A 24,825-nucleotide genomic window follows, 5' to 3' on the forward strand; every position below is an offset into this window, starting at 1 on the left:
AGAGTCAATAAAAATATACCAAATCCACGAAAATCTATCATTTAAAAAAGTCATTGAAATTCATTAAATCTATACATTGAATACACCCCACTAAGTTGATAATTTCCTTGTCAACGTTTATATTTTAGGTAGAATTTGAGCAAATACCTCATTTATCTTTAAAATATATGAAATATTTTAAAAGAATAAAAAATAAAAATTATTTAAGATAATTCATAATTTATACTCTTATTTTTTAATGTTTTTTTAGTAATATTGTTTCTATTTAATTTAGATTTAAAACATTAAAATATGATTTTTTTTTATATTATATTTGGTACACAACTTCAAAATTACTAGTTTAATCGAAAATAACGTGTTTAATATGATATCTTTTCCCCTTTGAAACCACCAAAATCCTTTTGTTTTAAAGAAATAAAAAAAAACAACAATCATGCCAATTGCCAAATTCTGTCTAAATTCTAGTCTGCGCCAATAAAATAAAATAATATAATATGCTGTCTCTTTTTGGTGTGGAGTGTTTGACAGTCGATCAAGAATCTTCAACAGAAGAGCACTGGGAACATATAAGATTCAACTTTCAATATTCTCCTTGTTTGTATTGAATCCATATAAAAAAATTCAACTGGGGCGGCCAAAAAGAACCTTCTTCTTGTACCAGCAGTCGGTTTGAACTGATTAAATAATCTTTTGCATGCTTGAATGTGTTTGAAACAAGATTCTGAGATGGGCTCTGAGTTCAGAAACAACACAGATTTGATCTTCTTATGTTTCTTGATTCCTTTGTTTTTCTTGTTTGAATTAAGTTCTGCCGCTGACAGAATTGCAAGAGGTGATTCTATAAAAGATGGAGATACCATGGTTTCTGCTGGGGAAAAATTTGCTCTGGGATTTTTTAGTCCTGACCAAGATTCGGGGCTGCGATATGTTGGAATATGGTACTACAAAGTTACAAAAGAAACAGTAATTTGGGTGGCAAACAGAGAGAGACCAATTTCCGGGAAAGATGGAGTTTTGAGCATCGGGGATGATGGAAATTTGATGATTTCAAATGGAAATGGTGACATGATTTGGTCGAGCAATATTGAAACAGTCGCTTCAAGTAATTCGACCGCAGTTATAATGGATACAGGAAATCTTGTTTTAGAACAAAATAATGCTTCGAATCAGGTGGTTCTGTGGCAGAGTTTTGATCATCCAACAGACACATATTTACCCCAAATGCGACTTTACATGAACGTAAACGGCGGAGAGAAACGTCTGTTCAGTTCTTGGAAAAGTTCTTCTGATCCAGCTCCTGGAAACTATTCCATGGGTGTTGATCCTCGTGGGTCGCCTCAGATCGTGATATGGGAAGGGGCGGAGCGAAAATGGAGAAGTGGGCATTGGAATAGAATTATCTTCACAGGGATTCCAGAAATGAGGGCTGCTGTATTCTTTGGTTTTCAGCTCTCTATTGAAGGTGGAGGCAACATGTACTTCACATACACGCAGTCGAATAGCTCGGATTTGATCAAGTTTGTGTTGAACTGGGAAGGAATCGAGATGACAGAAAAATGGGATCAAGGGCTTCAAGAATGGAGTCTCATACAGTCACATCCGGGGACTGACTGCGATGGTTACAATCGTTGTGGAGCTTACGGAATTTGTGATGCACCTAATGGTGTTCAAAGATGCACTTGTGTGGAAACATTTGTGCCTACGGATAAAGATCAGTGGAATCGAGGAAATTGGTCCGGCGGGTGCATCCGTAGTACAAAGTTACAGTGTGAGGGGAATATCAATACAACATCTAGTGAAGGCGCGAAAAGTGACAGTTTTGTTCTGGCCAAGAATGCAAAATTGCCGGATTTCGTGGATTACGTGGGATCAGAAGACTCGACAGGCTGTAAAAACAAGTGCCTGGAGAATTGTTCGTGTACGGCTTATGCTTTTGTTAGCGGGATCAACTGCATGATATGGTATCGAGATTTGGTTGATGTTGAACTATTTGCTGCGGATGGAAGCGATTTATTTGTCCGTGTTGCTCATTTGGAATCAGGTACAGTTAGACAATTGTTTTACGTCACACTTGCTCGAATTCTTTCGATTTTTTCATGCTTCTCATCCTAGATTGTTATCTTTTATTAATATTTGTAGGTGGCAAGAATCAGATAACGAAGATTGTGGTGATACCCACTGCTGTGGGAATTGTCATTCTAAGTGTCTTGATTTGGCTGCTCTGGAGATACAAAAACCGATCCCGAGGTAGTTTTGGTACTAAATCCAATAATTTTGTGTGTACAGTATAGGAGAACAAATCTGACCTGAAATTTCATAGCAGATACTTTCCCTAGTTTGAACGATGGAAGGCCGAAAATCAGCCGGAGTGGCGAATATTCCACTGATTTGTCAGGACAATGTGACCTCGGCGTTGAAGGGCCGCAAGGAAATGGAGCTGAACTAGCAATATACAGCTTCAACGATGTGGCAACAGCAACAGACAACTTTTCTGATGAGAACAAGCTTGGAGAAGGAGGGTTCGGACATGTTTACTATGTAAGAGATTCTTACTATGGTTTGGTGTCACAAGGAGAGAACCACATACTCTGAAATTTTGTCTGAGTTAGTGTAATTTGATAAGACAAAAAGTATATGTTTATGGAATAATGACTCATTGATTTTACATAAATTTTCATTTGAAGGGATCAACTCGAGCCTGTCTCTCGATGAGAGACTAGTTATTTCGCGACATATATGCAATCATGTTTTGATCATTTAACTTTGTTTGTAGGGTACACTACCAGAGGGCCAAAAAATTGCTGTAAAAAGGCTTTCAAGAAAATCTGGCCAAGGGATAGAGGAGTTTAAAAATGAAATAACGGTGATTGCAAAATTGCAACACAGAAATCTTGTCAGACTTTTGGGCTGCTGCATTGAAAGAGAAGAAAAGATGCTAATTTACGAGTACTTGCCGAACAAAAGCCTCGACCTATACATTTTTGGTTAGTTTCCGAGATTGTTCGTTTGCTGTTCTTTCGCACTTTGGCTGGTTTTATCGAAGATTTGAAACATTCTTGAGATTGCAATAGAAGAAGAATTGTTTCCATGTGAGATACTGGATTTCTATGTAATCAAACTTTTTGCAGATGCTGCGAGGAGAGCCCAACTCGACTGGAATCAACGGTTCACCATAATTGAAGGGATAGCAAGAGGGCTTCTCTATCTGCATAGAGATTCGAGGCTCAGAATTATACATAGGGACCTGAAAGCTAGCAACATTTTGTTGGATGAAGAGATGAACCCAAAAATTTCGGATTTTGGCATGGCCAGGATATTTGGGGGAAATCAAAACGAAGAAAACACAAACAGAGTTGTAGGCACATAGTAAGTAACATACATAAATCTTGCATACTTGACAAAAAAATCATTTCAAATTTGAGATATATGACTTGAAAAATTTTCCTGACAGTGGTTACATGGCGCCCGAATATGCAATGGAAGGGTTGTTTTCACTGAAGTCAGATGTTTATAGTTTCGGGATTTTGCTGTTAGAGATTGTCACCGGCAGAAGAAATAACAGCTTCCGCCCATCTGAGTACCCAAGCATCATCGGAAATGTATGTTCTATGCACTATAATTCATGTCCATGAACAACCTTTTGAAATCTACACTTGATGCATTATATGTATTTAGAAATCACTTTTGAAAAAACTTGAACCAATGGGACGTGGGCTAATATTTATATCTAAATCAGAAACTGGGAAAAATAGATCCAAGTTTAATATCCCAACTCCAGTACCATGTTAGAAACCACTCGTACTAAGAAGTTCGACTTCATGGGAAACAGAACAACAACAACAACGTGTGTCTAACCACATATGTTTTCTACAGGCATGGCAGCTTTGGGATAGAGGTGTCACAATCGAGTTACTCGATCCATCCATAGCTTCGAATTCGTATCCACAAGAACAAGTGCTAAGGTGCATACATGTAGGCATGTTGTGTGTGCAAGACAATGCAGCACAGAGACCAAACATGTCTGCTGTGGTGCTGACGCTCGAAAGCGAGAACGCAGTCTTGCCTATGCCGAAACAACCCACTTTTACATCTATGAGTCGGCGTACTGTACATTCTGATGATTTGGATGAAGATGCAGAGGTTGAGTCGTCAAATAATGTCACAATCAGTGTGATTGTTGGTAGATGATCATTCTTGATGGTTCGTGTCTCCCTTTTGGCCAAACTTTCGTGCGCATATGAAATGCAAGTGTACATAAATACTTTTTATGTTTCATTTTTATTTTTACTTAGAGCAGTAGTAAATGAATGTATACGGCGTGATTCTCAGCTAAAAAACTATGTTTCATCTAATTTCATCTCATGTTCATCAACAAAAATAATAATATGAAAATATCTAATATGGACCGAATTAATTCTACCATTTTACGAATTGGATGAATAGCAAGCCCAGAATCATCGGTCTGTCGGGTCAATCTGTTCCGCCATGAAAATAGGTGTGCCAGGTTACTATTGTAGTGGTCCGTTTGGTAGCACACGGCTGGGTCGGGGTGGGTTGTCCCGTTAAATTTTATTATTTAAATGGTTTATAATTAAAAAAATATATATAATGTATAATTAATATTAAAAAAATTATTGTATGATTTATTATTTATCTATAATTCATAAATACTAAACAAAAGCTTGTATGAGAAAGTCTCACGGGTTGTATTTTGTTAGACGGATCTCTTATTTGGGTCATTCATGAAAAAAGATTACTTTTTATGCTAAGAGTATTACTTTTTATTGTGAATATCGATAGGGTTGATTCGTCTCACAGATAAAGATTCGTGAGACTGTCTCACGACTTTAAATACTAATGACATAATCTAGTGCATTAATATAACACGCGTGTTGGTATTAGATAATGAATTAATGAGCATAACCACAAATTAATTAATCTCAATTAATGCTAAAGTACTCACTGTCAACCAAGTTCATTGCACGTATCCAACGTCACTTTTAACTCCTAACCATGCAATTTTGATTGAAAGCTACTTCCTCTCATTTAACATATGAGCGCCAATGAGTAAATCAAATTTTTAAGCACTGAGTCGAACTTAAAAAATTGAGTTCTAAAACGATAAAAAAGTTTTTTTTTCCTTTTTTATGAAAGGAAATTTTTCAAAACTAAAGTTACAGCATATATGTTTAGAATGATTTTTCGTTCAAAATTATCTTATATGAGGCAAAAACTTGTGTGAAACGGTCTCACGGGTCGTATTTTATGAAACAGATATCTTATTTGGGTCATCCATGAAAAATATTACTTTTTATGCTAATAATTACTTTTTATTGTGAATATCGATAGGATTGACTCATCTCACAGAAAAAAATTCCTGATATCATCTCACAAGAAATCTACTCTTTATATAAATATGGCTAAAATGTTATATCAATAAACCTAACACTAATATAATTCTAATGCTCATTAATTTTATATTGTTATTGCTATGATCTCAAGTATTATTTTCTTTCTCAAGGAAGAACACGGAGGACAAAAGCAATATTTGAAAATTGAAGAGGAAAGAATGTTGATATCTTCGTAAGGATCTGGGTCATGGATAACCCAGGATATTAATTGAATAGTCCAGATTAGAGCCAATATACCGGGTACTTTCTTCACTAGTCGGGTTTTTCTTCTCCTCCTGGGAAATTGATAGCCCGGGCCCTCAAGCACTCGGGTACCTTACCACCCGAGCCACTTCGAGAATTGGACCGTACTCGAGTGTGATTGATATGGGCTGTCTAATCTGTCAAAGTAACATGGGTTTGGAGTGTTCTAGAAGTCATCAGAAGTTATAGTATGAGCAGCTGACTCGCCATACTTAGTAGGTAGCACTGAAAACAAGGTATCTACCACATTTTCTCCTATAAATAGCAGGTATGCATCTCACTTAAAGGGGCTGAAATCTTAAAACTCAAACACACCTCTCCCGCGTCCATTCACGAGTTCCTTTCTTTTTTGCAGGTGTTATCGAAGTCATTATCTTCACTTCAATTCTTAAACACTAAATTATTGTTGATTTGATCCGGTGGAACCCTTTACCCGGCTCATCCGTTTCACTAAGATCACATCAAACGTGAACATTCAAAGTATACTGCAACTATTTTTTGGGCCTCATCTTAGATCTAGGTTTGAGATGATGTATTCACTCGACTCGTATAAAATACAGATTTGATTTGAGACTATAAATAACCACGATACAACACAAAGTTATTTTGATAGAACTGTTGTGACGCTCTAATTGAGGGTTATAAGGTTCATCGATGTATAATTAGGTTTACCTAAAATTTATATAAAAAAAGAAAAATCTAATTCCTACATTGGTTCATTATACACATGATTCCATCGAGTTCTAGGGATATTCAATTTTCCCTCGTGGTATTTTCTCCCTGTGTTGATATGTACTTAGTTGATCAGTCATGAAATATAATTTTTATAGTTCATTAAATTTTAATATTTTGATTTCGGTACACTAACTTATATTGTTTTGTTATTGTGGTATAATTTTTCAAGTAGTATTGCCACGTCAGCATATTTCACTTTTATGATGTATTTTCCAGTGTCATGTCAGCATTCTGATAAAATATAACCGAAAAAACAAATAAACAAAATTAGCACACCAAAACAAAATTTTGAGAACTTAGATAGTAAAACTTTTGGATAAAAAAAATGGCAAAAATTTGTGTGATACGATCTCGCGGGTCGTATTTTATAAGATAGATCTCTTATTTAGGTCATCTATAAAAAAATTATTAATTTTTATGCTAATAATATTATTTTATAGAATTATATATTGAAAGCGACCATGAAACTATGAAATAGCGGTAGTCTTTCCTTGTCTGATTTCATACTTCTTCTATTTTAACAATTGACGTGCGGAAAACATCAAGACAAAGAAAATTGGGTTTTCTAGATTTTGGAATCGTTCATTTGTTGAATTTTCACACGAGAAGCATCTAGAGCAACACATTCCAAGAAATTTGACAATTCCTTCTCACAACCAAATAATATTGACAAAAACTTGTGTGAAACGGTCTCACGGGTCGTATTTGTGAGACGGATCTCTTATTTGGGCCATCCATGAAAAAATATTAATTTTTATGCTAAGAGTATTATTTTTTATTGTGAATATCTGTATGATTGACCCGTATCACGTATTATGACCTGTGAGACGGTCTCACATAAGACTCATTCAATAATATTTGAATAAGTTAATAATATTTGAATAAGTTTTTTTGTGAGATAGTATTTTAAAAAAAATTATTTCCACTTATCATTTATTACGTCATCGTTTCGACAGCCAGACTACCTTAAACAGTTAAACCTACTACATTTATAAATTATATAATATAATATACAATTGACCCCCTCAAATATGGATGTCGCCGCTCGTCGTCTCATTTTTTTCTATGAATTAGTTATAGTTATACCATTTATTCAATATATTTTTTTAAAAAATTATTCTAATTAGTATTTTTTTTTGCCATATACGATATTATATATGATTATCGTAGGATAATTTGGATAAATTATATTAAAAAGATACAATTAAAAGTTAAATAATTATTTTAATCTTTTTAAATATTTATATTTGTAAATTAATAAATGTATGGTTTAATAATTGAGTTACAAGTTTTATGCCGACAATATATATTGTATTTATGATTAAAATTATGTTTGTTTGCTTATGTTATTTTTATTTTGTGAATGTTGAAACAGTTGTATAATTAAAATTGTAAGGTACCGAAATGATATAATTATGAGTAAGAGCTTAATACATACTCTAAAAAGGGATAAAATAATATAAATAATATGTGATGTGCGTCGTGAGTATGTAGGATATCATTGCTATATATAATATAATATATATATATATATATATATATATATATATATATATGTAGCGATGTACACGTTATGTGTATGTAAAATAATAATCATTACGTATATTAATAATAATTAGGTCTTTTGTGATACGGTCTCACGAATATTTATCTGTAAGATTGGTCAATCCTACCAATATTCACAACAAAAAGTAATACTCTTAGCATAAAATTTAATAATTTTTCATGAATGATCCAAGTAAGATATTCGACCCAGAAAATTGATCTGTGAAACCGTCTCACAAGAGTTTTTGTGATCATTAATAGATCGAGTTAATTCATAAAATTTTGTTATAATTTTTAATTATTAATTGGATAAAAATAATTTAATTATATTAAATATATTATTTGTAGAGATAATTTACTCATTTTTGAATTTTAAAGTTGATTAAATATTATAATTATAAGTAAATTATATGAAAATTTACTTATTTAAATAAATAAGTTGTTTTAGTAAAAATCAATCGGTGTCATAAGCCCGACCATTAAAGACATCAACCTTTCATATATAATCTCACATATTTTTATCTGGAGTGGGTCTCATGTGAGACCGTCTCACGGATCTTAATCTGTGAGACGGATCAACCCTATCCATATTCACAATAAAAAATAATACTATTAACATAAAAAGTAATATTTTTTCATGAATGACCCAAATAAGATATATGTCTCACACATACGACCCGTGAGACCGTCCCACACAAGGTTTTGCCTTTTGTCCGACAGGTCAATCATATTCATATTTACAATAATAAGTGATATTTTTTACATAAAAAACAATTTTTTTTTTTATGAATGAACCAATAAGAGATCCGTCTATCAAATTGACTCTGAAACCGTTTTCCAAAATTTTTTATGATATTAAATAAATTAAATAAAGGGAAAAACTAGTCATAATTGGAAGCATTTTATATGGTAAGTCAATAAAAGCCAACGAATCAGGACATATTTGAGTGCGTTATTTAGAATTTTTTTAATAAAAAGTTTTGACTTAATTATTTCGCCAATAATAAATAAATATAATTTTTTGACAAATGAATATTAACTGTTGTTAATCCACACATTCAAATGTTGCATTTTTTATTATTCAAATATTGAAGTTGATTACATTAATAATGCCGTATTTATATAATATTGTTAGTTTATTTTTTTAAACTTATTGCATGCGTAAGTATATATTCTCTAAATTAAACAATAAGGTAGACTATAATATGATCCTTTTTTTCTAGATATTTTCAAAAATATTGAATTATTAGATTTATTTAATATACTTAATTAACCAAAATAATTCAAAACCAACCATATGTAGAATTCAAGCATTGCATACACCATTTAAACATTACTACGTAAATATTAAAAATATATTTTTCTCACATCTTACTTAAAACTTTTAAATTTAATTATTAATGTTAATATGTTCTATAAGTAGTGAATTTCTGAAAACAAGTTTTAATCATAATTGAATATCAAACATCGGTAGTTCTATGCGTAGGTTTTTTGTGAGACGATCTCACGAATTTTTATCTGTGAGACGGGTCAACTCTACTGATATTCAGAATAAAAAGCTATACTATTAGCATAAAAAGTAATATTTTTTCATGAATGACTCAATGAAGAGATTCGTTTCATAAAATACGACCAGTAAGACCGTCTCACACAATTTTTTACCTAAAAATCTTGAAATCTTATGGGCCAATGGAATTTGGACTTTTTATAAGAACATATTATTTCGAATCATAAATTTACCTTAAGATTTTGATGAGTTTTTTTTCCTTGATATGTAACATTGATTATATCTTCTTGTAAAAATTTCAGAGTATTGAAATAAAATCATGTAGTTATTTAACATCGATCCTAGATTCAGATTCATAATTTTTTATAAAAAATTCATCCTCAGACATTTAATTAATATAATGTAATTGTATGTTTGAAATAATATTACGTCAGTTCTGATATCATTTATGATTCACTAAATCAATCAATAAAATCAACAAATATAAGAATATTTTTGTCATTTTTGGCGTGTTAGGAAATTTGAACAAAAAAATTTTTGGATGAAAAGAGTTAAAAGATAAATTTAATTTTCAAAGATTAATTTATTAATATTTTTTTAAAATTATTATTTTCGAAAGAAATAAGGAATTTTGAGCCAATCAACGAGAAGATTAGTCAATATTCACGGCACCTCTAAACTCTGGCCGAGTAAAGCGGACAGAACCCAAAATTTGGAAACAATTGGTCAAAGCTCCCTGTTCCAGAAGGTGAATTAATTAACGTGTGAACAAATGTGAACTCTAGTCTGTAGTCCTATAAAAACAAGGCCTTTCACTTCATCGTTTACTACCTATTCTACCGAACCCTGCCAATCAATTTGTTCTTAAGAAAGAAGAAAAACACCTCCAATGGCAACTAAACTTTACATCGTGTATGTGTTTCTGTTTCTGTTTCTGTTTCTTTTTTCAATTTTTTTTTGTGAACTGGAGGTGGGCTTGTTTGTTTTGTGTTTGTGAGCTTGAATCCGTGGGTTCTTGATTTTTATTGTGTCTAAGTCTGAAATCTGATTCCTCCTTTTGGATCAAGATTGTGGGATTTTATTTTCAGATATACTTTGATGATTCTGATTAGAATTATCTGATAAGAAATCGTTCTGTTTCTGCTGTATAAAAATATAAACTTTGATGGGGTTTTTTGGTCTGTGTTTACTGGAGATCCGGAGATTCTTGAGTTTTGTTATCTGATTTTATCTGATCTATTTTTCACAGTTACTATTCTATGTATGGGCATGTTGAGAAACTTGCCCGCGAGATCAAGAAAGGGGCCGACACTGTCGAAGGAGTTGAGGCCAAATTGTATCAGGTTTGTGTTCGGAATTGAATTGTTTTGAAAATTAGATCAGATATATATATGTTGGAGAAAAGTCATAATTTCAAAGAACTGTTGATTTTTCACAACATGTGATATATCTGCTTAAACAGCTCGAAAATAAGCGAAAATGTACAAGTTTGAGGCAGAAATTCAGCCCCTAATAGATGGAATCGAATTGAATGTCAGCCCTTCAGCTTCCTTTGTGATTCCTCTACGGGGATTCGATCCTCATACACGCACAAACCTTGATTATTGTTCATTCTTGAGGTTTCTCAAATTCAGTTTGCGTAGGTGGAGCGAGACGAAAACTATAGAAATTTAGGGGGTGAAATCATGTTTTATCATCACATATCTAATGCATAATAATAATAATATGCAGGTTGCAGAAACGCTTCCTGATGAGGTTCTCGGGAAGATGTATGCGCCCCCAAAGAGTGCTGATGTGCCAGTGATCACAGCCAATGAACTAGTTGAGGCAGATGGACTCATATTCGGTATGCCCACTAGATTCGGGATGATGCCAGCTCAACTGAAAGCATTGCTAGATGCGACCGGAAGGCTGTGGCAGACCGGAGCGCTAGTAGGCAAGCCTGTTGGTATGTTTACCAGCACTTCATCTCAAGGAAGCGGACACGAGACCACAGCGTAAGTTCAAACCCTTTTAAATCTAAAACACACAGCTCTGGCTTTTGCTTGCAAGTATAATGTGAGGTCTGAGGTATAAATCAACAGAACTACTTTCATTGGTTCTGCTTAGTCCTGCAGAAGCCAACCAAATCGTGCTCGAAAGTATTTATTTTGTTAGTATTTGTGATCGAGCTCAAATTGATCTTTTTTAGCCATCTAGTTTGCAGCACATTATATTTTTTGTCTCCGGCACTGCCACTTGAAAACCCAAACCAATGATACATTTTTCACTCCACAAAAGACTTATTTGGAGATTTGGTGTCATGCAGTTTGACCGCGATTACTCAGTTCGCGCACCACGGGATGATCATCGTTCCCACTGGATACACCTTTGGGGAAGGCATGTACGTGTTGGATGAGATTAAGGGTGGCAGTGCCTATGGTGCTGGAACTTTCACCGGCAGAGATGGGTCGAGGCAGCCTTCAGAACTGGAATTGGCCCATGCTTTCCACCAAGGGAAGTACATTGCTGGTGTTGTCAAGAAGTTTAAAGGAGGATCAGCTTGAAAAAACATTTGGGATTTCATCTAATTTTTTATTCGGCAATTTTTATTATATCGTGTTCTACCGATGTTGTTATAGTCGATTATCTTCTGATTTATCCTTGTGTTGGATCCGAAAAAATAAATGTAATGCTTTTGTTGTGATTTCTTTCTTACTTGTCAGTTTGGACAACTTCCTCTGTTTCTTTCGGGTTTTTTACAAAAATAATTTAATTTTTAAAACTTTTTTCAAAAATAATGTAAAAAAAAAAAAACATTTCAAAACTACCCTAATCCGCTCTCACGGAGCGCGGACGTTGCATCAGAAAATATTAGCGACGGATAATATAACCACACCGTCGCTAATTTGCGACGGTTAAAGAAACCGTCGACAAACCATCGCTAATATTATCGACGCTTTATAAACCGTCGCTAAAGTGTACCCAGCGACGGGTTATAAAACCGTCGCAAATGAGCGACAGTTTAAAACCGTCGCTAAAGCCGCCCTTAACCGTCGCTAAACGCGCATTTGAAACTTTAATAAATTTGCCTGATGGGCTTATACTCTTACAAGCCCACGATCCATGCCCCCATTATATTAATATCATCATAATCTCGATCGACGATCCAATATCATTGATTGACAATTTCAACTTGTTTGTTTATATGACGCACACTTTAATTTCGAGATACCTAACTCTACGCGTAATTGTATCAACATTGTGCACATATACGTCGCGGATAATTTTGAACTTTCAACGGCTTGCAAGTTTGCAGCCTTCAATATACGCTGCGGTAAGAGAATTTACGCGCTGCCAAAATCCATTTTTGTTGTAGTGAATATTGTGGGTGTTCAAACTTCGGATAAAAATCCATTTCGGTTGAACACCCACAATATTAACTACAACAAAAATAGATTTTGGCAGCGCGTAAATTCTCTTACCGCAGCGTATATTGAAGGCTGCAAACTTGCAAGCCGTTGAAAGTTCAAAATTATCCGCGGCGCATATGTGCACGATGTTGATACAATTACGCGTAGCGTGCGTAGAGGTAAGTATCTCGAAATTAAAGTGTGCGTCATATAAACAAACAAGTTGAAATTGTCAATCCATGATATTGGATCATCGATCGAGATTATGATGATATTAATATAATGGGGGCATGGATCGTGGGCTTGCAAGAGTATAAGCCCATCATGCAAATTTATTAAAGTTTTAAATGCGCATTTAGCGACGGTTAAGGGCGCCTTTAGCGACGGTTTTAAACTGTCGCTCATTTGCGACGGTTTTATAACCCGTCGCTGGGTACACTTTAGCGACGGTTTATAAAGCGTCGATAATATTAGCGACGGTTTGGCGACGGTTTTTTTAACTGTCGCAAATTAGCGACGGTGTGGTTATATTATCTGTCGCTAATATTTTCTGATGACGCTGATTTTTTTACATTATTTTTGAAAAAAATTTTAAAAATTAAATTATTTTTGTAAAAAACCCGTTTCTTTCAGATGTTCTAAGATTCTACATTATATATATATATATTACATGTGAAATTCTACATGAGATTGGAAAATGAAATCCCAATATAAAAGCGTGATCTGATTACAATCTCATATGTTTTAAAAAATAGAATCTCGTGTTTATCCCGGAAAATAAACTTGATTGATGTATAAAAGTGCGAATAATATTATCGTCCAAAGAAAATTAATCTCCTTCCGTATAAATATATCACTTCTAATTATGAATTTTTTCTATATGTCTATTAGTTTTTTTACTTAATTATTTGATATCACATTAGTTTTCTTGATTTAATTAGCTTAATTTATCGGTAGTTTGTGTTTTATACCGTTTCTTTTCCTTCATCTTTTTTTTTACGGTTCAATCAATATATATAATATATTTATCATCTTGCACAAAATTAGGAGATTATATTAATTTTCAAAGATTTATTTTGATAGTCATTTTAAGTTCTCCTCTTCCGAATTATATATTAATCTATATTTATTTTAGTTTTATTACGTTAATAACTTTTAACCTCGTTTTTAAATTACAAAATTGCTAATGTTGTGTAAATATTACTCATGTACCACACCACATTAATTAAGTCATGATTACTAATAAATAATATATTATTATTATTGCAAATCAACGGAGCTTATGCGTGGATAAATGATTGTCACTATCACCTCCGCTCAAAATTCGTCACGATGAAATAGTTGGGATAAAGTGTTGTTAGGATAGTATATCGGTTTGCTTTCGGATTATATAACTCGATTAATATTATGTTAATTTAACTAAATTAATAACGTGTTATAAATTATTTGAGAAAAATATATTTAAGAATTGAGATTGAAAATGATAATAGCTTTATTTCATTATTTGGTTGAATTAACGGCAAATATTACAAAATACTTTAATATGATATTTTTTTTGTTTTTAATTTCTTAAATTATTATGTTTAATTAATATTTCAATATATATCTCAAGCTTATACTTTTCTACGAGTTTCTTTAAAATCATGTCGTAAATGTCATTCTCTTATGATGCTTTTCTAATGAAAAATACATTGAGTACATGTAGATTCTATATGTTTTTTTGCAAATTTTTTTTATATTTTATTTATAATAAAATTTGATTATCTTGATTTATTTCAAATTTATTCATATAAAAAAAGTAATGATAAATTAGAAAAATAAAAATTACTTTCTACTTTTGAACTAAATTTATGATATAATCCTTATAATTTTTTTAATCAATATAATCTTTATAATATATATGAATTATATTGATAATTTATTATCATTTGTTATATATTACAATTTTACATATGATATTTTTTAACTGAGTATTACATATTATTTTATTTATATACGTGTTTTACTACACATATTTATTTGGGAGATATTATGTGAACTTTTATTTCAATGGAATTATCAATCACTAATGTTAATTTATAAATGATTGATTCTGATATAAAATTAATTATCTATAAAATGTATTCTAACAAAAAAATATAGAAAGTTAAATAAAATCCAGAAAGGGTTAAAAGTTAGTAGATATTTAACTTAATAACAAGCTTAATGGTTTTATTTTAACATTATTATGATATTTAGTAAATTAAGATAATTTTATTTGACGTTTGTCTATGTGTATTCCATTTAAATACATTTTGGTTTTGATTTTGGTAAAATTCACTATTCTGTTAATTTTATTTTTATTGTTTTTCATTTTGAATGATATTTGAATGAAAAATATTTTTGCTGATTTATCATTTAAGAGAGAGCTGTCATTATATCGCGAATTGAAAAATGTCACATAAATAAGTAAATATATATGATTTATTGTCATGATGTATTGTTATATATTGTGTTTTGATATACTTAGATTGATAAATACTTATAAACATGATGTTATTTAAACGATTTTAAACATTATCTAAGTTCTCGTGATTATATTTTTCATTATTAGTCAGATACGTGCATTGCATCTGAACATTCCTGATACTATAAAATATGTATCCTTGGCAAACACGATTATAATGTTTATCTTTAATTATTTTACATAGGTGAGACATAAATTTCAGAGTAGAAGAGACCAAGGGCAGGTGGAAACTAGATTAAGATAAGCTCATATCGCATAGAATCGCAACGTAAACTAACAGAAGCACAATCAAAAGAGGTCTCTTCTCTTTTCTTTTCTTTTCTTTTCTTGTTCTTTTTATTGCTGTAAGCCTCCACACATTGACTGATCTCTGCGTCGCCTCCACCCAAGTCCAGGTAATGGAAAAAGTTTCATACTATTCTCGGATCGTCACTATATCAGATGATATTTTTTTAAAAAAAAATTCATATAACATGTTTGGATGTTTTAGCTAATAATAGTTGGCTGATTCTAGTTGTAAACATCCTTTTTTATTTTGTTGTGTTATTGAATTAGGAATTGTCAAAAATTTGATGAGTAGCAATGCAAACTCTATGATCCCATTTGGGTTGATAAATAATGGTAGATGTATGAGTAAAATATGTGAAATCAAATTAATGTAGCCTCAAAGATCACAGAATGTAGCTCTCTGTATGTCGAGCAGGATGGAAAGCAATGTTTCAACCAGAGAAGGGGGCGAGGCTTCAAGCAAAATCGAGGCTCAAATGGCGAACGGAGCAGAATCATCGGAAGATTTGACGAAGTGTGAAAGAAAGGAGGACTATAACTCGACATCAATCGTCCCCTTCGAAGCCGTCATTGAGTTTAGAAGTGCTGAAACCGAAACAGGGGCACCAGTCTTCTCTTCCGATGTTGTCATCGAGATCTTGTGCCGGTTGCCTCTCAGGCCCCTAGCAAAGCTCCAGCTCGTGTGCAAGGAGTGGCGAGGTTTCATTCGTGGCCGTTACTTAATGGAAAGGAACATCGATCGCAACGAGGTTGTTGGCCATTGGCACAATGTCGCGGTGCCCCGCGATCCTGCCAAGCCGGACCACAATGATGAAAGGTTTATGTTACTTGATGGTTGTGATGGCTTGCTTCTCATAAAGAGTTTCCCCACAATGAAGTTGACCATCTGGAACCCAGCCACTTGCGGTGTTCTCCATTTGCCTGATCCGCACAAGAATGCCTTCGGGGTTACCTTCAGTTACGTCGAATCCAAGGGAAAGTATCTAGTGGTTTCTTTATATGACGACGAATCGGGAAGAGAAAGTTGCCAAGTTCTTACTCCTGGCCAGTCCGAATCTTGGCGGCCCTTGGAGTTTCCTGATGTTGCGGAAGCTGAGGGACGCAGAGAAAAACATCGTGTTCAGGTAGTTGCAGCCGGAGAAGCTGTCCACACTGTCCTGATTCTCAAAGTTGGATCTACGGTCATTAAAAAGGTCGTGTCGCTGGACTTGGAGACGGAGTGTTTCACCGTGACCTGTTTCACGAAAACTAAGATCAAGAACTGGAGAACCCTCTGGGCTATAGATTGGAATGGGAAACTGGCGTTAACAACCATAGTCGGAAACGATCTCCACGTGACGGAGTTGGAGAACTACAAGAAACAAAGATGGAGTCAAAAAAAAGAAGTCATACCACTGTCCTTCCTGAAAGAAGGAAGCAATGATAAGGACATGATCAGTTTGCTGCCATTGTTTGCGAAAGATGGCGATATATGGTTCAACTTTGGAGAGGATGTAAAAGTTATCATTTACACAATCGAAACGGGGCGCACCACTCCCATGAACTCAAGAGGGTTACTACCGGTCGGAAAGCTGTACCCCTACAAACCAACACTCGTAGGTTTCCAAGGAATGCAGCAAGATGCCAAGTTTGGGAACCGTTGGTCTTCTTTGTTGAAGCTTGGTTAATCTTTAACTCTCTCTATTCAGTGAATATAGAATTCATTTCACAAGGATAGATGGTCAATTTTATTGCTCTTTTTGAAGTTTTTTTCACTTATTAGTACCTTGTTTTGTGATAAAGCGTTTGGTTCTTCAACTTGGATTCTGAGATGGATAAGTAGTAGTAGTAGTAGTAGCAGTAGTATTTCATTGCATGAAGATATCGAGGCTAACAAGTTACAACATGGTTAATTGCTGCGAGCTTTCTCTGACCAAGCTTAGCAAGAAAAACATTCAGTTCACATACTTTGCAAGAAAAACTTGTGCGTGTATTCGTGTGTATACCTACATTTTCCTTATTATTATTATTAGGTAAAAACTTGTGTAAGACGGTCTCATTTTTATGAGACGGATTTTTTATTTGGGTCATTCATGAAAAAATATTATTTTTTATGCTAAGGGTGTGTTTGATTGAGTGGATTAAATAAGGATAGATTAATAGTCCAATATATATCGTTAAAATTTTAAGATGTTTTAATAATCATTTTGACTCGGTTTAAGATCCAATTTTATTAATCAAATAGTTATCCATAAAATTGGATCTTAAACCGGGTCAAAATGATTATTAAAACAACTTAAAATTTTAACGATAAATATTGGACTATTAATCTATCCTTATTTAATCCACTCAATCAAACACACCCTAAGAGTATTACTTTTTATTGTGAATATCGATAGGGTTGACTCATCTCACAGATAAAAATTCGTGAAACCGTCTCACAAAAGACCACTCTTATTATTATTAGTGCAAGATGAACACGTGTCCTTTGTATTATTATCTTTTTAAGTTGATCAAATAATAATAAATAATTAACATCGAATTGTTTTCAACCTGAACCGTTGGTCAATTTAAAAGAGAAGTTTTGTTTAAAAAGTTTTTACTATTTATATTATATGTATATGTTGTGTTAGTGATGCCTAGAATACTAATATTGATGTCATGATGATTTTTTAAAATATCAACAATACTCTTTTAAAATTATACTCTATCTTTATTTAATAAAAAATATTATAAAAATTTTATTTTAGTAAATTTATCCATCCCCTTATCATTATCATATCCACAAAAATATGATGATATCATTACTACTATAAAAAATTAAAATTATTATAAAAACCATTAAATAAAAAATAATACAAAGATTTAACAAAATAAATATCGCATATATATATATACAACATGTGTTGCTAGCGTAAAACGAAAATTAAAAATTATTTGTGGTTTTGAAATGAAAATTAGGATTAATAAAAAAATAATTTAGAGAAACTTGATTTTATTTGATCAAAACCTGAGCAATCATCTGAGTTTGAGTGAGTTTAATTCATTTAATTTGAGAGTGGGTCTTATGTGAGACCGTCTCACGGTACCTAATCAGTGAGACGGGTCAATCTTACCGATATTCACAATAAAAAGTAATACTCTTAGCATAAAAAATAATATTTTTTCATGGATGACCCAAATAAGAGATCCGTCTCACAAATACGACACGTGAGACCGTCTCACACAAGTTTTTGCCTTAATTTGATCGATAGTTTAAGCGACTTTCATTTAATAATAATCAGTGGACATAGGTAGTGGATAACATCATGAAAAAATATAAGATGTTGAAGGAAGTATCGAGGAGTAGATTATATGTTTTTGATAATACAATAAAGACGTTTCCAAATAAACTAAGTATTCATTTTAAAAAAAAAAAACTAAATACTACATTAAATCATCTACAGATAGAACACTTATTTTGAGGAACGAAGATTTTCTACACAGACAATTTATTTTTGAAATGAAATCAGTCAAAGATGAAGATCTCTGATTTTTTAGGATTCGGGGATTTTGTTTGGATACTATCTTCATTAATAATAATATCATTATTAATATTTGTTAGGATCACATGATTGATTAGATAAGGATTTGAATAAATAACCACAATAGTTTATCTGAAATTCGGTTAAGTTAACAACTTTGAATTTTTTTTTTATTTTCGCCAAATCAATGTCAGTTGACTAATCAGATAAGTTACATGCGAAAGGAAGCTAGACTGATAGATTGGACACTAAAAAATAACTAAGTAAAAAAAAAACAATTGAGTTATTAATAATAGAACGATTGAAACGTAAATAACACGAAAATGCTTCTGGATATTCGGATATTTGAATAACTCATATGCCACCGTTTTTCCTTGTGAGAATTATGTCCATTAAAAGATTTTGAAAACTACAACTTTTGTAACAATCTGATTCAATAAGGCTTTATCAATTCTTAACCGAAACTCTCAATTTAACTTACTTAGTTATACAACACTGAAGAGTACGCTAACCATTAGTTTACAAGTATTTCGAAACGAAAAACTTCTTATATAATACTTAAGTGTGTAATAAAAAATCTTGAAAGCAGATGGACTATTGAAAGTTTGAATATTTGAACTTATTCGATTAATCAAGATAGCCTAACTAATTTACAAGTTCATTTATGTATAGGCGTGGATCCAACGGTTTAAGTGTGTACTAAAAAATCTTGAAAGCAGATGGACTATTGAAAGTTTGAATATTTGAACTTATTCGATTAATCCAGATAGCCTAACTAATTTACAAGTTCATTTATTTATAGGCTTGGATCCAACGGTCACTGAAATCATATATTATATTTGTTCCGAATATGGTAGCCATTATTACCGTCTTTTTCATGTCATTGTCCCCTATGACAATTGTACACTCTAAGTAGTGCTCGCGGATTTCTAACAATTCTGATATTATCTGTACGGAACACTTTATCTGATAATTCAGCTTTGTTACTCTGAGTAGTCTAACCGATTCTCCAGAAAATATTTTTTCAGTTTAGCTCTGGTATCTGTTAACTCAGTTGGTCTTTAGCTGTCAATTCGGTAAACTTATCAGTTAAGCTTCAAACAAGTTTGCCTTACAAAACTTTCATGTTATATCATGTTCAAATTAGCTTATTATCAGTTCAATGGGTTAAATCACCAAAACTTGATTGATCCAAAAAATATTAATATTGTCATTAATAATAATAGCATAATAATAAGTTCGGGTTCAGGGATTTCCCGAACCCGCCTCGCTCCCATTAATATTTTTGAAACGAAGATGAGGGCGGAGATGAGGATGGAGATTTGATCCACACGGGTTCGGGCCCTATTAATATTTTTGAAATAGAGATGTAGGTGAGGGTGAAGATTTATCCCCGTAGGTTCGGGTTATGGAATCCCTTAACCCGAAAAAGCGGGGATCAAGATGGGTATGAAGATGGAGATGAATTTCAGGACGAGGATAGAAACGGCAAACCCATCCCCACGCCGCGCCGACCCTCCCGCCCTTTTGTCATCTCTACTTATTTTGATTAATTAAATTTGTTTATGTAAATTAAACTCAAGCTATTTTATTTCTTTTTCATTATAAATAACTTGTTTATGATATTTCATCAAATAATTACTTAAGACCAAAAAGTAGTTGGACGGCTCTAGGGATGTAAATGAACCAAACCGTTTGCGAGCTATTCAAAATTCGGCTCGATAAAAAGCTCGTTTGTTAATCATATCATGCCAAACTCAAGCTTGATTTTGAGCTCGAAATTTAATCAAAGCAAGCTCAAGCCCAAGGATATTCGGCTCGTGAGCTCGCAAACACGTTATATAACAGGCTCGCGAGCTCGAGCTCGACTCGTTTAGGTGGTTCGTAAGCTCTAGCTCCAGCTCCAGCTCCAGCTCGACTCGTTTAGGTGGCTCGTAAGCTTGAGCTTGGCTCATTTGTTCAGTTGACAAATAAAAATATTAGTATTAATGTCAATTGAAGGAATTGAACACAAGACATATTTGAAATAAATGATATATTCACACCACTTAGTCGCAATTACATTTTTAATCTTACTTGCATATCATTATATTAAAATGTTCTTTAAAATAAAATAAATTAACAGAAATACACCAACTCATTATTTTCCCCTAAAAATTTACATCACCAAGTCATATACAAGTTGAGCAACTTTACCTTATACTAAAATATTATATTAAATTGACTTTGTTTGAATCATTTACTATTAGTCTATGAATGTTAATTAAAAAATTTACATGCTAAAGTAATATGTCATTTGACATTAATCAATATTTTAAGTTAATTATGTCGAATTTATTTCATAATGATGTACTGTCGTCGATATACTATATTTAAATCCCTACTTCCAATATATAAAAAGTGTAATGGTGAGTACAGTTGAATCCATAGGAAACAGTTGTCGTATTTGTATCGTTTTGGTTATTTATGAATGAATTTACATTTTTCTGATTTACATTAATTATTTAATTAATTGGTTTGTGGTAAATTGTTGTTTCTCTTAGTAATTAATGTGTGTTTAGTAAATTGTTATTGTAAATGTGTCTTATTTATTTACCATTTGATGTGTTAAATAATGCATTGATTGGTTTCCGTTTTCGATGCCTTTGTATTTATATGGGCTTGATTTATTTAATTTCCAAATAATTATTTTATTTTTATTTGATGAATTATCGATTGAGTAAAACAAATTGTGTACGATAAAAAAAATTGTCTTCCAAAATAATAAAAAAGTGTGGATGAATTGGTGGAATGGAATTGGAATATTTAGTGTGATATATATCAAAATTATTGCAGCAACTTTTTAAACTGTTTCGATAAATTTTTTGTTGTTAAAATTCTTCAACATTCATTGCACAATGAATTGAAAACTAAGTATTTTAAAGTTGATCTTTTAGCTCGTCTGGAGTTGATGAGAATGTGAAATCTAATAATTTAATGATTAAAATTATATATGATAAATAAAGAAAATAAAAATAATAATTAAAAAAATTTGTTTTACATTTTATCGAGTAAGTAAAACAAATTGTGCACGATAAAATCTATTTCTGAAATTAGTGAAAAAAATTCTTTATGATTAAAAAAAAAATTGATATAATCTCAAATTAAACTGATCTAACTCAAGCTTATATTAATACATATTTTTAAACTGAAATAAACAATACTACAAGTAAGACAACATACGTTGTTACAAGCTAAATTAAGTAGATCGATTGAGCTACTCAAATATTTCGGTCTGATAGAGTTTCTTCATCGACATCACTTGAATCAAGTTGCTCAAACAAAACAGATCAACTCGAAGAATAATATATCAACATTCTCTGGACACAAACATTATATCTTTGAGTTTATAATAAAGTTGTCAGTAAGGACAAAGGAGACAAGGTATAGAGGTTAACTCTTTCGGCCAGTGTCTTATAAATTTGATTTAGATGGTACTATTTTTTGACAAAACAAGGACACAAGGCAATATATGCATATATATCTGCTACCTAGTATGTAATGCTCGGAAAATTAATCCCAGTAATCAGTAATTATTGAATTATAATTTGATATGATTATGAAAGGATTAATCGGGACACGAAATACACGTATGGGTGAAAAGTGTGTGTATGTGCAAAGGAGACAGCACGCACATGCGCGGACAATGCGCGCACATGCGCGCATTAAACAGAAGGGTTCGCGCATATGCGCGAGTGATTGCGCGCATATGCGCGAAGGGGACAGTAGCCCCCCTAAATTTCGATTGGACCTCGCGCATATGCGCCGATAGCGTGCGCGCATATGCGCGAGGCGAGGTGCCAGTCACGCGCCGAGACAGAATGTCTCGCGCATATGCGCCGAGGAAGTCGCGCATATGCGCGAGACGTGTTTGGCTGAGAGTTCGTCATTTGCCCTTGTGCATGCGGGAGTTGTATATATATATATATATATATAAACACGCAAACATTTCATCAGAAACGGAAAAGGGAAATTGAGAGGAAATTTTGGAATTCGATTTCAATTTCAATCGTGTGATCAATCCGTCCGTCCGAATTGTAATCCGACTTCGGTAGTGAGTTCCTATCGACGTAGGCTACACTTTGACGTAAGTTTTGCTACGTTTTGACATGCTTTGAATTTATGCTATTGTCAGAATTGAATAGGATTCAGATATGATGTTCTTGATATGTTAAACATCATAGAATCGAAGTCAGATTAAGAAATAGACTGATTATGGAATTGTTATGATTTTCTGATTATAATCAGTTAATACCGGACAGATTTGGATTATGGATTGATTATAGAATGTATTGGATATGGGTTATAGATTGTAACTATTATCTGGTGAATTGGTATAGACGGGGATATTGGAATTGTACCGTTACACTGTTGATTTTGAATTAAATCCAGATTGATCAGATTATTATGGAATTGAATGGTATATTGACATGAGATTATTGATATTGTCAGTACCAGACAGATTGTGAGTTCAGGACTTCGACTGAGCCAGAAATCGACGAAAGAAAGGTATAAGTCAATGTGGTATTGGGAGATGGACTTGAGTCGGTTTAGACTTGGATTTCCCTAAATCACATACTTTATTTTATTGCATGGATATTTGCATTACATTGATTAATGTACTTGTTCTCTTGTATTTAGATGACAGGTATTAGACAAGTTATCTTGTGACAGAAGTGCCGGATAGTGGTGGTATCGCCACGGCACATTGCACTATGTCTCAAGATAGGATGCTAGTGATAGAGCTACAGTCCTTGACGGTTAGGTTAGGACACTGGATGTTTGGTTATATCGAGTAATGGAATCTATTACGGAATTCGATATAGGAACACCATATTTGGTTATATCGAGTAAAGGGTATTGGAATTCTTCTATTACGGAATTCGATATAGGAATACCAGGGCACTGGTTATATCGAGTAATAGATATTATGGTTCCATCCTTTACGGAATTCGATATAGGAATACCACATCTGGAAACCGGGATCCCTAGACTAGGATTGAGTCTAGTCTGAATTATGATTGATGTCCACAGTTTGATTTGATATTGTTTATGTTTCAGATTTTGATACGTATTCATGTTACCTGATTACATGCTTTATATGATTTATATGATTGCATGTTTCATTGATTTATACTGGGGATTATATTCTCACCGGTATATCCGGCTGTTGTCTTGTCTGTATGTGTACTTGACAACAGGTGGGACAGGTCCAGGGTCGAGGAGATGAAGAGCTAGATCGTGATTAGAGTGGTGGCACCGGACTTGGACTAGATATAGGGTTAAACACTTGACTTTAGTTTTAAACCCTAGTTTGAATAAATGTTGAAATACAGGATTTGTATTCTATGTACTGATATGTATATATGTCGTATGTCACTACGTTCCGCAGTTTAAAAAAAAAAAAAATTAGACCCTGTTTTATTCTTGATTAATTGGTCCCAATGATGATTAAGAACTTGATTAGCGTCCGGGTCCCCACATAGTATATCTATGATTATCGTATATATTTATTAATGTTGGAAACCAACATCTATAAACAAAGTATGCATCAAGACCGAAAAGATCTCTCGGAACAACTACTGATTTATCAATCTTCATCAAGTATTTCAATAGCACAACATCCCTCAAAATATTCATTTTTAAGTTGTTTTTC

At 32.9% G+C, this 24,825-nt stretch overlaps 3 protein-coding genes and 1 long non-coding RNA gene across 5 annotated transcripts; 3 read left to right on the forward strand and 1 right to left on the reverse strand.

Moving 5' to 3' along the window:
* Positions 1 to 525: 525 nt before the first annotated feature.
* Positions 526 to 4,224, forward strand: LOC140805088 (G-type lectin S-receptor-like serine/threonine-protein kinase B120). Its single transcript, XM_073161273.1, has 7 exons — positions 526 to 2,041; positions 2,140 to 2,247; positions 2,324 to 2,538; positions 2,774 to 2,984; positions 3,129 to 3,366; positions 3,452 to 3,599; positions 3,874 to 4,224. Exons 1-7 carry the CDS (start codon positions 703 to 705, stop codon positions 4,186 to 4,188), a joined length of 2,574 nt encoding a protein of 857 aa, XP_073017374.1. The 5' UTR covers positions 526 to 702; the 3' UTR covers positions 4,189 to 4,224.
* Positions 4,225 to 10,196: 5,972 nt separating this feature from the next.
* LOC140804982 (NAD(P)H dehydrogenase (quinone) FQR1-like) lies at positions 10,197 to 16,859 on the forward strand. 2 transcript variants are annotated; one of them, XR_012112246.1, is made up of 5 exons: positions 10,197 to 10,353; positions 10,691 to 10,784; positions 11,173 to 11,438; positions 11,750 to 12,039; positions 16,848 to 16,859. XR_012112246.1 is itself a non-coding variant. In XM_073161161.1 (4 exons), the coding sequence occupies exons 1-4, from the start codon at positions 10,331 to 10,333 to the stop codon at positions 11,985 to 11,987; spliced, it is 621 nt and encodes a 206-aa protein (XP_073017262.1). In that variant the 5' UTR covers positions 10,197 to 10,330; the 3' UTR covers positions 11,988 to 12,127. The 2 variants fall into 2 exon arrangements, 1 of the variants encoding a protein (XP_073017262.1); XM_073161161.1 differs by lacking the exon at positions 16,848 to 16,859 and having other exon boundaries at positions 11,750 to 12,127.
* On the reverse strand, positions 12,084 to 13,501 carry LOC140804983 (uncharacterized). Its single transcript, XR_012112247.1, has 2 exons — positions 13,454 to 13,501; positions 12,084 to 12,161 (listed from the first exon to the last, which is right to left on the reverse strand). It is a non-coding gene; the product is annotated as an uncharacterized lncRNA (long non-coding RNA).
* LOC140804566 (putative F-box protein At3g10240) lies at positions 15,621 to 17,294 on the forward strand. The gene is made up of 2 exons (XM_073160616.1): positions 15,621 to 15,734; positions 16,043 to 17,294. The coding sequence occupies exon 2, from the start codon at positions 16,044 to 16,046 to the stop codon at positions 17,292 to 17,294; it is 1,251 nt and encodes a 416-aa protein (XP_073016717.1). The 5' UTR covers positions 15,621 to 15,734; position 16,043.
* Positions 17,295 to 24,825: the final 7,531 nt, after the last annotated feature.

Source organism: Primulina eburnea, chromosome 11, assembly GCF_022965805.1.
Source record: "Primulina eburnea isolate SZY01 chromosome 11, ASM2296580v1, whole genome shotgun sequence".
Taxonomy (NCBI): domain Eukaryota; kingdom Viridiplantae; phylum Streptophyta; class Magnoliopsida; order Lamiales; family Gesneriaceae; genus Primulina; species Primulina eburnea.

Coding starts and splice junctions, on each gene's coding strand:
- LOC140805088 (XM_073161273.1), top strand. CDS start 703: ATGTGTTTGAAACAAGATTCTGAGATGGGCTCTGAGTTCAGAAACAAC. Junction 2,042..2,139: donor TGTTGCTCATTTGGAATCAG/GTACAGTTAGAC, acceptor TAATATTTGTAG/GTGGCAAGAATCAGATAACG. Junction 3,600..3,873: donor ACCCAAGCATCATCGGAAAT/GTATGTTCTATG, acceptor TGTTTTCTACAG/GCATGGCAGCTTTGGGATAG.
- LOC140804982 (XM_073161161.1), top strand. CDS start 10,331: ATGGCAACTAAACTTTACATCGT. Junction 10,354..10,690: donor GCAACTAAACTTTACATCGT/GTATGTGTTTCT, acceptor TATTTTTCACAG/TTACTATTCTATGTATGGGC. Junction 10,785..11,172: donor TTGAGGCCAAATTGTATCAG/GTTTGTGTTCGG, acceptor AATAATATGCAG/GTTGCAGAAACGCTTCCTGA.
- LOC140804566 (XM_073160616.1), top strand. CDS start 16,044: ATGGAAAGCAATGTTTCAACCAGAGAAGGGGGCGAGGCTTCAAGCAAA.